The sequence below is a fragment of the Pleurodeles waltl genome, chromosome 1_2 (genome assembly GCF_031143425.1).
Source record: "Pleurodeles waltl isolate 20211129_DDA chromosome 1_2, aPleWal1.hap1.20221129, whole genome shotgun sequence".
NCBI classification, from domain to species: Eukaryota; Metazoa; Chordata; class Amphibia; order Caudata; family Salamandridae; genus Pleurodeles; species Pleurodeles waltl.
In genome coordinates, this window is record NC_090437.1 from 1,326,385,617 (window position 1) to 1,326,401,291 (window position 15,675).

Genomic DNA, 15,675 nt, shown 5'->3' on the forward strand with positions numbered 1-15,675 from the left:
GTGAGCAACAGGAAAGGGAACTAAATGATGAACCAAATGTAATCTTAGCCTTGTCAAATAAAATCTATGCCGGGGGTTGGTAAGCCACGTTAAGTAGGAGTTCACTCCGGACACATTATTATAGATTTGAATACAATTAGCAATAGAGTGCATCCCAAGAGACATTACAATGCAACCCTCTTCCCTGTAGAAAACAAAGGCCCTTTTCACTCTGTCTTTTGCATTGCGGGCTATCACTTCAGGGGAGTCAAACAGAGTGCTCAAACCTAGGCTGCGAAAAGTATTCTTGATGTAAGCCAAACATGGGATAGACTGCATATTGTCTGAAGTCAATAAATCTTTCATGACTTCTCGAGAGAATCTGTCCATCGAGGAACTCCATATTTTCAACCACACTAAAAGGGGGAGGTGCCCACAAAGTCCTCTAGGTAACCCAGTCCAACTTCAAGATGTGCATTATAACCTGCGGTACTTCAAAGAATCACAAGTAATCGACACAAGAATTTATTTTCTATTACCTGCAACTTCGCTGGAACAACACTTCCCCATACTCCCGCCCCGTATGCCCCAATGGGGAAACATTACCTCCTATAAAGCTGGGCCAACTTTCTTGTTGGCTTAAAACTGATCCTTCTTCCAAATCCAAATACCATATCACATGAGCTCTTTCTTTGATTAACCTCTCCCATGACCCTCTCACATCAAACAAAACACGTAAATAATTGAATTGTGGTACTTTCTCAATAAGGGCCCTCCTGATGCTTTAATATTTAGATTTGGTGCTTTTAGGCCTGCAGATCATTACAAATGACTTTTGCTTGTTGACTTTAAGTTTTAATTTGATCATAAGATCATTAAAAGCATTTAAAAGACTCTAGAGGCAATTTACCGTGAGAGCTAAAATGATAGCATTGTCCACATATCACATGTACTGGGATTGCCTTCAAGCCGACTCAGGGAACATCTTTGGTGTACACCTCTAAAAGTGCATCTAAAGAATTAAAATACAGTTAACACAGAAAGGGAGCTAAAATGCAACCCTGCTATACAACTCTGATAACACTGATTGGTTTGTGTGTGTATATTTAGGTTTATGGTGTCCTATGAAGATGAGATAAACTATTACAGGTTTGTTCCTGTTTTTAAAAATGGAGCTTTACCTGCATTTGTCGCCCATTTCTTTAAGGTTTCCTCTGCATTCCTCAGAGAAGCTTTGGTTTGATTCAAGGTATCTTGTGCAACACTGCATGCTTCCGATGCAGGGCTCTGTTCAAAGTCTTCAATCTGAGCTTCATGCTGTGTAGTTGATTCCATTGACTCCAGCACTTGCAGAATTATGGGGAAAATATCAAACATTGTGGATCAGAAAGGATATTTTAATAACTTCTCAATAGCAAACTTAAGCATATTTACCACTACAAAGTTATGGTGTGCAAAAGGGGATTGAAGAAACATATTTTTATTGAGTGAATAGGGTACTCTTATGGAATACACAAAAGCTAGAGTTTAAAAGATTAACTAAGTAGAAACTCTGCTCTTTCAAAAAGCTCAGGTGCTTATTTACAACATTTTGGCACAGGGCATGTGACTGTGCCTGGGTAACTGAATGTCCAGAGGTCCCTGATGGGCCAGGTTGGTCATCCACACACATTTGGCTGACTTTATTTCTTCTCGTTTTTTCCTCTTTCTATGTGTGTAGAATGCAGCACACATAAAAGGAGGAAAACACCTCAATTGACGAGCCCCTTCTTGCACAAAATCAATCATTCCTGCAACACAGACGCTCTTGCAACATGGCAGCCAATTGTGTGCCAGCGTAGTTGGAGAGGACAGGAATGAGACGTATCTCATATATACCACACTATCCTGACCTTTTCTTTTGATGCAGAACAGTGCAGCAAGAAGCCTTGCAGTGCTGCCCTGCACCAACATGTTGTAAATATGCCCCTAGGCGAACCAAACTTCCTTGGATGCAGAGAACATATTTGAACAGGTTCATTGCTTGCTTGCAAATCACTTCAAAAGGTTAATCTCTTTTGTGTTTCTCATTCGTGCATGTACCTATTTTATTTGTTACCTTATGAAACAGACTCCACCTTCCCTATTTCACAGTGCTGTACAGAAAAGGCATCAAACAAGTAAAGAAAAACAGGAACAATGTTTACAGAGGCAGTAAAAATCATGAAGGGTGTTTCCATAGTTGGGAATCAAAAGTATACATTGCCAATATAAATTATAAATCCATACTCATCACAATGGTAATGCAGAGCAGAAAAAAAGAGATAGACAGAATTAAAACATGATTAGTGAACAGAAGAATAATGGAGAAACTCAGTTCAGCATTAGTATAATTAGCCATGCAATCCACTAACCACAACTGAAAAGATCACAGCAGAAGATCCAGTGTTATTACTAGCACTGTGATACTGAAGATGTCAGAAGTCATGGAGTTAGTGATGAGAAGCACCAGAGTGGAAAAAAAAGTTGTGACGTTCCTATCGAGTGGTTTGAAAAAAAGTACCATTTTTAATATGAAGAGGTAAGAGTACAATTAGGAGCTTCTTATGGTAACAGGATTTGGGGGAAATGAGGACCAGTTGTTAGGGTTTATAAGAACCCCTAGCAGTGGTATGAGGAATAGCTGTTAGAACGGTAAATCAAGAAATAGTTGAGATCACCAAAGCCTTATATTCCAACTTTCAAATTCTGGAAGGACAAAATAATTTATTTATTCTTAAGGTTGTGAAGGTGGAACCTTGTAGATTGTGTGTGACGTTTGAAGCTAAGACAGGAGTGAAGAGAAATCCTAGGGACTGGGACACGTGGGACAAGTGGACAGTTTCAGGGTGACCTGAAGGATTCAAATCAGAGGTGCTTTGGGGCTTGTTCAGAATTATTAGTGTGAAGAAGACATTTCCTCTTCAAAGCATTGAATTTGAGATTCTTTTATTCAAGGAATGTGGATTTTAATTTTGAAATGGTCCCATGAGAGTCCAGTTTGAGATAATCCTGGATGCCATCTGCCTTTCAGTGAAAGGAAGCCCCAAGTTATTTAAGGTGTTTACCTAGAGGTTCTGCATAGAATAGGGAATAAAATAAAGCCCCTAGTGTACCAATCCAGAACAGTGTCCTCATACACATCCTATTTCCCTTAGATTCAAAGACACTTTTGAATGCTGCAGCTAATTGCTGGAGAATAAAAAGGCAGGGGATGAATTCTTCAGCTGTGCAAATAATATCATTGGTTAGCAATAGAGTTGCAATTCTTTACTATGACTTGTCCAGAAACCAGATTGGGGAAATGCCAATAGGTATTTTCATAGATATGGTTAATCCATTCGTCGGATACTATCCAAAAACAGTGTGACCCAAATTGGGCCAGTAGTCTTCACCATTGGAGGGGTCCAGGTTACCTTTTAGAGTAGAGGTTTAACTTGGGCCACATTAAGGCAGTTCAGCATAACACTATATTGAAGAGATGAGTTTGTCAGGGCTAGCGAGCAAGATACAAGGTCTCTGGTGCACTAGAGTATGACAAAGATTTTAGATCAAAGACAGTGTAGAAAAAAGAATGTTCATGCTTGAGGGACAATAAGTTCCTAGAAGAAACTTTTCTGGAACTGGCATGGCATATCGGAATAGTGAAGCGGTTCATCTTGTTTCAAGAGATGTTTTAGAGACATCAAGACTCTGTCCAATTGTGTTTATTTTGTCAGAAAATGTGGAACACACATTGGTTCTAGTAGCTTCATAGTGAAAAGTGGAAAAACCATTTGTTTGAGCTTTAAAATAGTTTCTTATGTCTGTTTCTGGAAAGATTGGTTTGAATGTTCAGACATGCTGCTTTAGTCCAGGGAATGGATGATTTGTGGCTTTTTCTTTCGAGGTTGACCTAAGAGGGTGACAAATGAGTGTTGTGACTCCACATTCCTCCCCACTACCTTTCAGTTATTCCAACAGAGTTTCATTCAAGACTGAGGCAAGGTGAGAATCATTTTGGCAGATTAGGTTCATGAAGGATTTTTTCTGCAAAAGGAGGTAAAACTGTCAGTAACAGTTTAAATAGATGACTCAGATTTTTGAAAAAGGAGATTTGTGTCACACTGGGCAGTTGGAGGAAATAAGGTAAAAGAGGTGGAAGTGCTCATAATATCTTTTTCTAGTAATGGGTAGGTACAGCACCTAGGGTACTATGGTTTGCTATGATTCTGAGTTGATATGAGGGGAGAAACAGAAAGGAAATAAAAGAGGTCCACTGGCCAGAGCATTGATATTCTTTATTAGAAAGGCAAACAGTGAATTCAAACCTTGCATTGATAATACAAAACTGAATGTAATCATTATCCAATATCATCTCCCCATTATCCATAAGGAACGGTGGGAATACCCTTCAGCAGTTAAATTGTCTAAGATGTTTTGCAACACTTTGTGAACAACACCTTTCAAGATCTCTTGGCTAAATTCATGTTGGCTCACCTAGACAAATCTCAGTTTACTAAGAGCCCTTAAAGGAATACCATTATTAGGTTTGAGAAGTCCTCACCCTGTTAAGAAAGCATTAAATATGTGCAAAAATGTAAGCATGCTTATTTATGGTTCCCAGCATAACCTTTTTATGATACGAGATCTCTGGAAAAGGTATCAGCATGGAGCCGACATAAAGCAGTAGAGGAATGACCAACTCCGTGAACTGTTAAAGGAGTATAAATATTCTTTGCAGATTTTTTTATCAGCAGTTTCCAATAATTTTGAATTATCATTCAATTCTTTATCTACTAAAAGAAAAGGGGGGACTCCTGTTGCGGGGAGGAACTGGAACACGCCTTTCAATGGCCTAGGTCACCTTTACATCTGCAACACTTTTCAGACATGTAGATAAACTTCTTCCACTTGTATTTCAAACATATGTTTTCCCATTTACAATTAGAGCTGTGTTACTTCAATGTGGGTTGAAGGCCAGCAAATTGTATCTGATAGCTTGCTATTCTAATCCCTTTAAGATACTGAGAACCATCAATAAAAGCATGCCTAGCTATCACATCATTTACAAAAGGTCTGTCATAAGATCATTGTGTGAATTGACCACAGAAAATACTCTGAGTACCTGAAAATGTGTCAAAGCAAGACATGCTCCATGGAACGTCTTTCCCCAATTTGATTACATAATAAATTATTGACATAGGAATAGACACAAGAAGGCAGATGTCCTCTCTGAATGAACAGATGACCTGGAAGTCTGTGAGTTATCTGACAATCCTCCCTGCACCCTTGCAATTTCCACATCACCTTTTAAAACTAGTCAAATGAACTCAATGGGACAATGGATACAGCAAGAACCTGATAAACGATTTCTCCAGAATGGATCATTATATCAGAGTGATACCTTCTTTTCCTAGCAAAAAACTAAGCCCATAGAAGTGAATTATGTTATGTTATGTTTGTATTTGTATACCGTAACTCACCAAGGGAGTATTCTGGCGCTGCTTCAGGAGCAGTTTGGGTCATAGACTACTTTACGAAGATACCTCGCAACACATTTCCATGTGAAGTAGAATTTTAAGGCATTTTATTCATGTTTTCTCCCTACATGGGCTTCCAGAAACAATCTGTGAGAAAATGCCTTTTTTTTGCATGGCCCTCCCATTTTTTGTGAACAGATGCTGCTGTGTTTTTAAACTCTGAGGCACTGCTCTCTATTCCACAGTCTATGACCCTCCAAAACATGGTAAACTTGACTAAACTCCAATTGGTATTGTAAACTTTCCACTAAAGTAGCAGTATATGGTGCAGGAAAATACATTCATAGCATGGAAGTTAAATGTCACCCGTAGACAATAGCACATATTGTGCCATCCACTAGTCTGCCAACTATCATATAATGACTTGAACCCCACATGTGTAGCCTGATTGCTGTGCCGTTTTAAACCTGCATGCAGACTTGCCAAAATAACCCCCTTTTGATGAGTGAATCCTACCTTTATATATGAAGTATGTCACCCCTAAGCAGGCCTTGCATCCCATAAGGGCAGTTGCTTGTGTATTAAAGTGGAACTTGTAAGAATTTAAATTTGGCATGTTCATATGGTGACTAGGCAGCAAAAGCTATTTTCACTGTCTAGGTGTTTTGACTTATTCTGCGAGAATAGCTAATGCACAATCAAAGTCGTATTTTAGTGCCTTTGGCCTAGAAAACGTTATATAATCAATCAGTTTGTTAATATTTTTAAAAATCTGAACACATGGTGAAGTTGGATTTTTGACAAATATACAAGAAAAGTGGCTTTTTGAAAATATATTATTTTCTGCCTGCAGCTGCAGTAGACAAATTAGCATCAGCCTCCCTGCAGCTATCACCAGTGCTAGTGCTTCACCCCCGAGGAGGTGTGAAACTGCTCCCAGGACAAAGACAGTGGTTTGAACTTTTAGCAGGATGGCATGTCTGTGAGGTATGCTGTTCAAATTATCTCAGGAAGGACCACTTGTGAGGGTACAGGAATTTCATTAACTTCAAAGATAGCAAGGTGAGGTCTGCCCATTCCTAGTTTAGTGTAAAGTAAGACCTAGGGAAGATTGACATTGTGATCCCATGGTACACTATAGGAATCCTGATTCCTGTCATAGCATGGGAAGCTGTTTCAGAACAAGAGGTTTGGGGTAGATAGGAGGTGACTGCTCATTTACCTACTCACTCTCTGGGTGACCCACAAGCTAAGCTGTTTCCAGTGGGAGACTGCCATATTGAGTTTCCTGAGAATGGTGTGTTGTAGGGTAGTTTGAAGTCAGGCAAACAGGGTGTGCCTGAAAGAGAGAAAGATTTCCCTCAGGGAACTTGCTTTATTCATTGGTTAGGAGGAGTCCCGTAGCCCTTCGCACACACTAGCTAGCAAACTGTAGAAAAATAGCACTTCAACCTCAGCTCCGCAGAAAACCTCAGGATTTGTGGAAGAACAGAAAGGGAGAAAGTCTGCAGCTTATGACCACTGAGGAGACCTGAATGGATGCACTCTCATTGGTACCAATGACTAAGAAGTGGGCTCCAAGGTCAGTTGGCTTACTTCCTGTATGTTTCGAGTCACACCAAAAGCTTCAAGGAATCATACATACATCATACATGATATTCAGCTTTGGGTGCCCTGACCTGGGGGAACTTCCAGACGTGTCCTACCTGAGGCTTTCAAGTTCAAACATAAGAGGCCTGATTTAGAACTTGGCAGAGGGGAATACTCCGTCACAGACATGGTGGATATCCAGTCTACTGTATTACAACCTCATTATATCCTATGGGGAGCGCAATTCAGAGGATGGGATGACCATTATGTTTGCGGCAAAGTATTTCATCTGATAAGATTTAAATCAGGCCCTAAGTCCTAATGAGCAATATTTGACCAAGAGAAGACATGAACAAGTATTCTACTGACGAGAGGACTTCAGGGGGCATTACATTTGTATTTTCACGCTCAGAGTTTTTCCCACTAAACCCAGTGGCTTAAGTGGGACTTCACGTTTGTCACATAAAGCCTTCAACTTTGTCTTGCTGTAGGATTCCTATTTTCATTAAAATAAAGACTAATGAAGAAGGTAAAATCTTTGACCATGTTAATCCACTATGCCTAGCAGGTACATCACCTGAAAATATGCCCTAGTCCAGGTCAACTGCAGTCATAGATACTATGCTGTTTCTTGCTACATTTTAAGTTAGACAAGAAAACATCCCATCGCTGCTGCCCCTGATTGGATTTTAATATGTTTGTGCCATTTTTCTTTTTTAAGTTTTGTTATTTTTAGACATTGCTTGTGGGATTTTTACTGTGTTGTGGTTTGACTTTTTAGTTGTTTTAGTATTGCTAACTACTGAACACATTGTCATAAGTTAAGCTTGTCTTCTATGTGATGTAGCTACCAGGAGTTGAGTCCAGGTTTATTGTTTCAAACTGTGTGCTGGAACTGACAAATGTTTGGACGTATTACATGGTTAGGACTCATACCCTTCCCACCTAATAATTTTTTTTTTACAATCACACGTAGAGGGACCAAATTTATAGCTATGTTTTGAAAAACATTTATGGGAACTTTGTGTAGCATGCATTTTCAAACTACCAGTTATCCCTGCAGACATATGGACACATGGAATTGTTAAATTATTGCCTGGAACATTCTCTATGATGCTTTCATCCAGATTATAATATAATAAAATAAAGATATCTGCATTTTGATTTGATAGAGTTTACACACAAAACAAATTATACTCTTTTTTTTAGTTCCACCCTAAGATATTACGACAGAAGATCACTGCACCCACCATTCACTCTGTGACTACCCTCCTGCAAAGAGTTCAAATCAACACTACCATAATTTGCAGGATAAAGCTGTATACAAATTGGTTGCAGATAAACACCATAGAAATGCACTCAACTGTCATAAATTGAATAAGGGTTTGTTATATCCCAAACATGTAACCATTGCCAGCTCACATTCCAAATGTATACCTTGATTTAAAATCATTTGCACAGTTTCAGGGAAAGTAAAACATTCAGCCACACAACTGTCACTGCCTTCAGACTGGCACATAAATTCAGCATTCCATGTATCACAAGCCAAGTCTTCAATTCCATTTGTAGTCAGTAAGCCTTCATAGTAGATGGATATATGGGGTATAAAGTACAGGAAATAATTGACTCACATATCCATCAAGGTCATTTACAGTATCTTGCGACATGGGAGGGGTACAATTCTTGTAGATTTTGTGCATACACTTCTTATAGAAAAGGTTCTGTAAACATGATCTGTTCCGACTGCAAATATTTCTTCTTGATGAGAAATTATTAGAGGTGGAGGTTACTGTTAGGAGTCTTGCTAAACACAGACACACAAAGAAGCATAAGGTGCGTAGGGGTTGGTGGCTGTGGGAGATCGGTCACTGGAAACTGAAGACAATGGGAAAACTAGACTGCTAACCACCTATAGGGAAGTACCTTCTTTTTGGCATGTGAACCCCATTTTCTGCCTGATGTCAGTGTGTTTGGTTGTGTTCACTGGGATCCTGCTAATCAGGTCCCCAGTGATTATGCTCTGTCTCCTCCAAATGTGGTTGCTGCATACTGGTAACCCAGTACTTCATCCACAATTGGCATACTGGCGCCCCCTTAGAAGTCCCTAGTATATGGTACCTAGGTACCCAGGGCATTGGGGTTACAGGGGATCATATCTTTTGCCACCCAGAGAGAGCCCATGCAAAGGCCTCTGCAGGACTGCCATTGCAGCCTGCGTGAAAAGGTGCACACACCCTTTCACTGCCATTTACACTGCACCAGGACACTCATAAGTCACCCCTATGGTAGGCCTTCCAGCCCAGAAGGCAGGGTGTAGAGTACCTGTGTGTGAGGGCACCCCTGCACTAGCAGAGGTGCTCCCATGACCTCCAGGACCATTTTCCTGGACTTCGTGAGTGCGGGGACTCCATTTTATATGTGTACTAGACATAGGTCACTACTTATGTCTAGCTACATAATGGTAACTCCGAACATTGGCATGTTTGGTATCAAACATGTTGGAATCATACCCCAAGAATTAGTTATATGATTCCATGCACTCTGGGTGCTCCTTAGAGGACCCACAGTATGGCAATTACAGCCTTCTGAGGTCTTCCAGGCAGCCCCAGCTGCTGCCACCCCTCAGACAGGATTCTGCCTTCCTGCTCCTTGTAGAGCTCGATCTCAGGAAGGCAGAAACAAGGGATTTCCTTTTGGAGGGGTGTTACACCCTCTGCCTTTGGAAATAGGTGTTACAGACATGGGAGGTAGCCTTCCAGAGCCTCTGGAAATGCTTTGAAGGGCACTGTTGGTGCCCTTTTTGCATAATCCAGTCTACACCGGTTTGGGGACCCCTAGTCCCTGCTCTGGCCTAAAACTGGACAAAGGAAAGGGGAGTGCCCACTCCCCTTTTCATCACCACTCCAGGAGTGGTGCTCAAAGCTCCTCCAGAGTGTCCCTGTGTTTTGCCATGTTGGATTCCAAGTTGTCAGGACAGTCTGGGAGCGTCTGAGTGGCCAGTGCCAGGAGGTGATGTCAGAGCCCTCCCCAGATAGGTGCTTACCTGTTTAGGTGACCGCTCCCCATTTCAGGGCTATTTAGGGTCTCTCTTTTCGGTGATTATTCAGATTTGGATTGCAAGACCCCAGCAGAAATCCTCTGTATTGTTTACTTCACTGTCTCACTGAAGAAACTGCATCTGGACCCTCCAGGAACTCTACAAACTGCAATAAAGAGACCAAGACGACTTCTGCAAATGTGTATGTTCAGCTCCTGCCAGAAACTAAAACTGTTTCCCAGTCGTGCATTCTCAGAGAACAGTCTGTCTTCAGCCTACACTAGAAGAGTGAAGGAATCTCCCTTGGGGTGAATTAGTCACCCCCTGCTTCAGCAGGCACCTCCCTGCAACGACGACCGGTGGCTTGGGTCCCATCTCCTGACAAAGTGCGTGGATCCAGCATCATGGGTGGTAGACTGAAGTGGTCCTGATGGTCCTGACGTCCTACTGTCCAACTTTGGTGGAGGTAAGAGCTTGCCTCCCCATGGAAGACAGTACCCCCATACACATTATGATTTGCAGTTGCCACAGCTTGTTTGCGACCTTCCACAAAGTTCTTTGTGCACCATAAAGCTCCAGCCCCCAGCACTCCCTCCTGTGATGCACAGCTTCCAGTGTGGTTCTCCAGTGGCATGGGACCCTTTGTTATAGTGCTGCATGGGCCTCCTTTTGTACCTTCTTTGTCACCATCTTGTGGGACTCCTGGTCATGCTGCCTGGTATTCTGTGGAATCTTTGAACTGCTGGGAGCCCCCTCTGACTCTTGCTCCTGGGTAGAGTGGATCTAGTCCTTACTGGTCCCGGGCAGCACCATTTTCCGATAATCACAAGCTTTGCGTTTACCAAGGCTTGTTTGTGGAATCCAGCAATGGAAACTAGACTGCAACCATCCATCCGGCGTGGGACATCATCTGCACCAACCAGGAACCTGCATCCATCTTCTTAGGAGCAGTACTGACTGTTGTTCTCCACCTGTGGCACTTCTTTTTCACCTTCATCTGGGCTGGCAGGGGCTCCTGTTCTCCTTGAACTCTTCTGTGCTTCTTGAACTTGGTCCCCTCCTTCTACAGGTCTTCAGGTCTAGGAATCCACTGTTGGTGTCTTACAGTCTCTTCTGGTTCTTGCATTATCTTCTTTTTAGTTTTTCTGTGTGTTCTAGGAAAGTTCCTGTGATTTACTCCTACTGTCCTGGGCTCTGGGGGAGGTTCTATTACTTACCTTTGGCGTTTTCCAATACTCCTGGTGCCCCTCCACACACTACATTTGCCTAGGTGGGAATTTGACTTTCGCATTCCATTATTTTAGTATATGGTTTGTGTTCCCCCTAGGCCCATCTCTAACTATTGTGATTTTCACTAATTGCACTGTTTTCTAACTGTTTACTTACCTGTTTTTGGATACTAGTGTATATATTGTGTATATTACTTACCTCCTAAGGGAGTATAGTCTCTATGCTATTTTTGGCAACCGTATCACTAAAATAAAGTACCTTTATTTTTGTACCTCTGAGTGTTTCCTTTCATGTGTGTGAGTCTGTGTGACTGGGCCTTGGCTGCTCATCCACACTACCATTAGAGAGCCAGGCTTCAAGACACTGTCTACACTTCACTAATAAGGGATAAGTAAACCTGGTGTAAGTTGTAAGTACCTTTTGTACCCACTACAAACCAGGCCAGCCTCTTACGCCACCAGAAAGCTCTGTTCACTTACTGACTAATTTTGGGTCGCTTCCAGGTTGCTAGGAAGGAGAACAGTCATTTCCACGGCACCCAGACTTTGCCTGGCAATGTGTTGTGGAATTTGCTGTTACTCTTCACTTCTGTGCCACTTCACAATCACACACGTTTGTTGTTTTGCTTCCTCTCAATTCACCTCAATGCTCCCATTATTTCCCCTTACTCTTTTTTGATGCATTTGTGTGCTTCATCTTCTAACTGTCTTCTGCCTTCTGATCAGTTAGTTTATGGAGGCATCTGTGCACGGCAAAGGGTTGGGTGGTTATCCTATACTTACCTATTGTTGTTTGTCATTCATACAGCCAGTTCAGTAAATGTTTCTCTGCAACATTGAGATAGAGTTGCATCTTCACTTTACTGAAAGGATCTTGTTGAAGAGTGCAATCCAGACTAATTTTTCTCTTTGTTTCTTACTCACCTTCCCTGTTTTCCCCAGATTCCTATTGTAGGTGATAATTCCACTCTGATCGCATGCAGGGACCGCAGGGTTTTCAGAAAATATATGTACCCAGAAGACATTCTGAAGCTCTTATTTTTGTTCAAGGTTGTCATTTCTGAACAACGGGTCTGTAACTGATGCAGGGGACTTCTAAATTGTCCTAATGTTCAATAATCTCCAACTGTCAGCATTTGTCTTGTTGGTAGTATATTGACTAAGGATTCCGCTACCATTAACCATTGTTTCGAAGGCATTTATTTATTTTATTTTGAGCATCTGTTTCCCTTGGGAGTTGATGTTGTAAGAGATTGATGTCCTTTCCTCTCTGAGGGCAATTAAATCTGAAGGGACCACACCCAGGGACTGTGTAAGACCTGCTGCTGAAGGAGAAGGAGGGAACCCATATTTCTGAACCTACCTTAAGTACATGCCAGAACTACAGGCTGAGTTCCTGTGTGGGTGGATTTGATGGCCCCCTGTTCAATACGTTAGAGCTCCTATGGTTCTGAAAAGTAATACTGCTGCCCAGCCTGACAATGAAGAACAAATTGTATCAACAACCATGTTTAACTTGTTCCTTTGCCTTTTCCACCAAGGAGAGACAAAGAAATCTACTGTGAGCACAAAAAGACATTTGCAGACAAATCCTACCTTTTGGCAGGTTTGCTAAGGCGATGTCGTAAAACCATTTGTCTCTATGTATCGTTGCTGTGCCAGCATACCCGAAGGTGCCCTAGATTTCCTGTGCTGCTCTGCAGCACACGCAGAGCACTATAGATAAAGAGTGAACTAGACTGCTTACTCGCTTCAACTGTACCAGTGTTGTGACTTGAATTGGTGCTATGCATACCAGTTCCCTGTTGCTCAGCCAGTGTGTGTGTGAGGTCACAGAATGTTGATGAGTGCCTGGTTGGTGTGAATGGTCAGTTGGTGAGAGTGGGCTGAGCAGCAAGGATGCTGATCCTGGTGGGGTGTTACTTGTAACTAAGCTAAATAAACCTCTGTCTTACAACCTACAAAAGATCCATCTTTAATTACAACACTGGCAACAACTGGAGAAAGAATCTATGAGTGGGAGGAAATTGAAGAGAAAGTGAACCTATAGAAGAAGCTAATAGGAAATCTAAGTCTGAAGTGAAGACAAATGCCCTGGAAGCCCCACCAGTGTCTTTCTCATCAGTCAGCCTGCAGTCAACAGAAGTCTTGGGCATTTGACTGGCTTAGTTTTAAAAGTGTATGCTGATTTATTGTGACTTTAGTGTCAGCATGGCTGGAGCTGGCATATAGCGTATTTCATCACTTTGGTAAGACATGCCAGTGGGGAGTGAACCAGAAGCGCAGATTAACAAAGAATTCAGCATTTCTGATGTGAAGTTAAATGGCATCAGCCACTTGAAGAACTAAAGTGCAACTTTATTGGCATACGCTATGAGTATGAACAAGCATTGAACCAGCATGGAGACTGCGCTTGATAAAACATCACAGCGATGGTGTGTTTTTGGGAGGATTTAACACCATTACAGTGAGTGCTCATACTGTTGCGTGAGGGTTATTTTTCAAGAAATGCACATGTATTTAAGATGTGTGCTATTGAATTAAGGAGGACTTGCCTAACGTCATTGAGCATCGAGCTGCATGTAATGACTGCTGCATGTGAAGGCCAGCGTCCCCTTGAGGTAAACGTGCACTACAGAGCGCACAGTAGAGCTCATGCAGCATCTGGGAGCAATCGCCTATCGAAACCAGCATTAAGTGATGCACACCGATCTGGCAAGACAAGCTCAATTTACCTTGGAAAATAACGCAATGCATCTGCAGCCATCTTGCTCATTTGGGATGTTTTCAATGTGCTACTATGGCCTATATTGTGTACTTTTAATACTATAGCGAAGCACCTGTCATCAGTTCATCCAGGTTTGCAGCAGCAGCTACTGTCTAGTCACTATTCCATGGGAAAGGAGTATGAGGTGATGGGCACACCTTGCCACTTTGTGTCTATTATCCTCAATTAGCAGCAAACTTAACAGTGAGGAATTTCTTACTGAAAAAATAGATGTTTGTTTTCAACGTACTCACTAGACTACAGCTGACTGTTTAGTGTAAGCTCCCCGATCATAGAGTACAAACTTGGGTGTAAATTTTCCACAGGAAAGATGATGCATACATTGGAAAAGTTCTATGTGTCCCTGAGAAACTATAAGCATCCAAGTGTAAAACAGTGGAGAGACATTTTGGTTGAGAGGTCACTCACTGGGGAGATTAAGGGGAATATTTATAGGCCCCTAGCAACACAGGAGTGTCACTTTTGTGACGCTCCTGTGGCGCTAAGCACTGTGCTGTATTTACAAGGTGACGTTAAGCCATTTTTTGTGGCTTAACATCTCCTTGTAAATACGGCCCCTTCTCACACAACACTGTGCGTGGAAGGGACATACAATGGGCATTGCTGTGGGCGTGCCACAGCAACAACCATTGCATTTTTACGCTGCCTCAAATTTATGAGATTTCATAAATCAGAGGCAGTGTCAAAATCTAACGCCACCCCCAGGGGTGGCGTAAGCAGGGCACAACAAGAATGAATAATTTCATTCCTCCTTATTTTTTGCTTTTTTTATGCATGCTCCATTCTGTTGCATGCATATAAAGAGCAAAATGCCAGAAATGATTGTTTATGTGCAGGAAGGTGTCCCTTCCTGCACATAAACAATCATTTGAAAATGACGCTTTGGAACCTCTATGTGTACTGCATTGTGCAGGACTCACAGAAGTGCCAAAGCGCCATTTGTGATTGTTTTTGTGAAGAAAGGGACACCTTCCTGCACATAAACAATCACACCCCTCAACGTTGACATCCTTGCACGAATGTGCAAGGATGCCTGCATTGGTGCTGGCAGCTCAATTTAGCCCCAGCGCAGGAGAAAACATAGGGGTGCAATGTATTCACTTAAAACGGCGCATCCCTGTGTTTCTAAAGTGACGCAGCGCGGCACTGCCAATTTTGGCACAGCGCTGTGACACTTTTCCATAAATCAGGCCCTAAGTGTTACTGCTGGACATAATTCTGTGCCACCTGGAATGTGTTTATAATGTCATGCCAGTTTATCTCTGCGTGCTGCTCTTAATTTGCTGCCATGTTTTAATTTTCTCCCTAAGAGTATTTTGTTTACTGCAAGTCTGGGTCAGATGCAGGTGCATATTTTTAGAATCCTCAGTATGTTAGCATAAGTGTGGCAATGCTGATTTTCGTGTCTGTATGGAAAGCTATGTCATACTGAATTTGCTGTCTAAGTGGATGTGATGCATGTGTGAGTTGTTGGAATGCAAAATATTTGTCTGAATGTTCTAATTTGAATTAAGGTTGAGTTGCAAAGTCAAGTACCCTAGTGGTGCATTGCAGGGTCATTTACCCTACTGT

General features: G+C 41.9%; 1 protein-coding gene across 1 annotated transcript in view; it reads right to left on the reverse strand.

Moving 5' to 3' along the window:
• LOC138296289 (NKG2-A/NKG2-B type II integral membrane protein-like) overlaps positions 1-15,675 on the reverse strand; it is a 206,609-nt gene that overhangs the window by 59,541 nt on the left and 131,393 nt on the right. Inside the window, exon 3 of the mRNA XM_069235287.1 lies at positions 1,161-1,325. Within this exon, the coding sequence (XP_069091388.1) occupies positions 1,161-1,325 (165 nt within the window). The remainder of the gene's footprint in view (positions 1-1,160; positions 1,326-15,675) is intronic.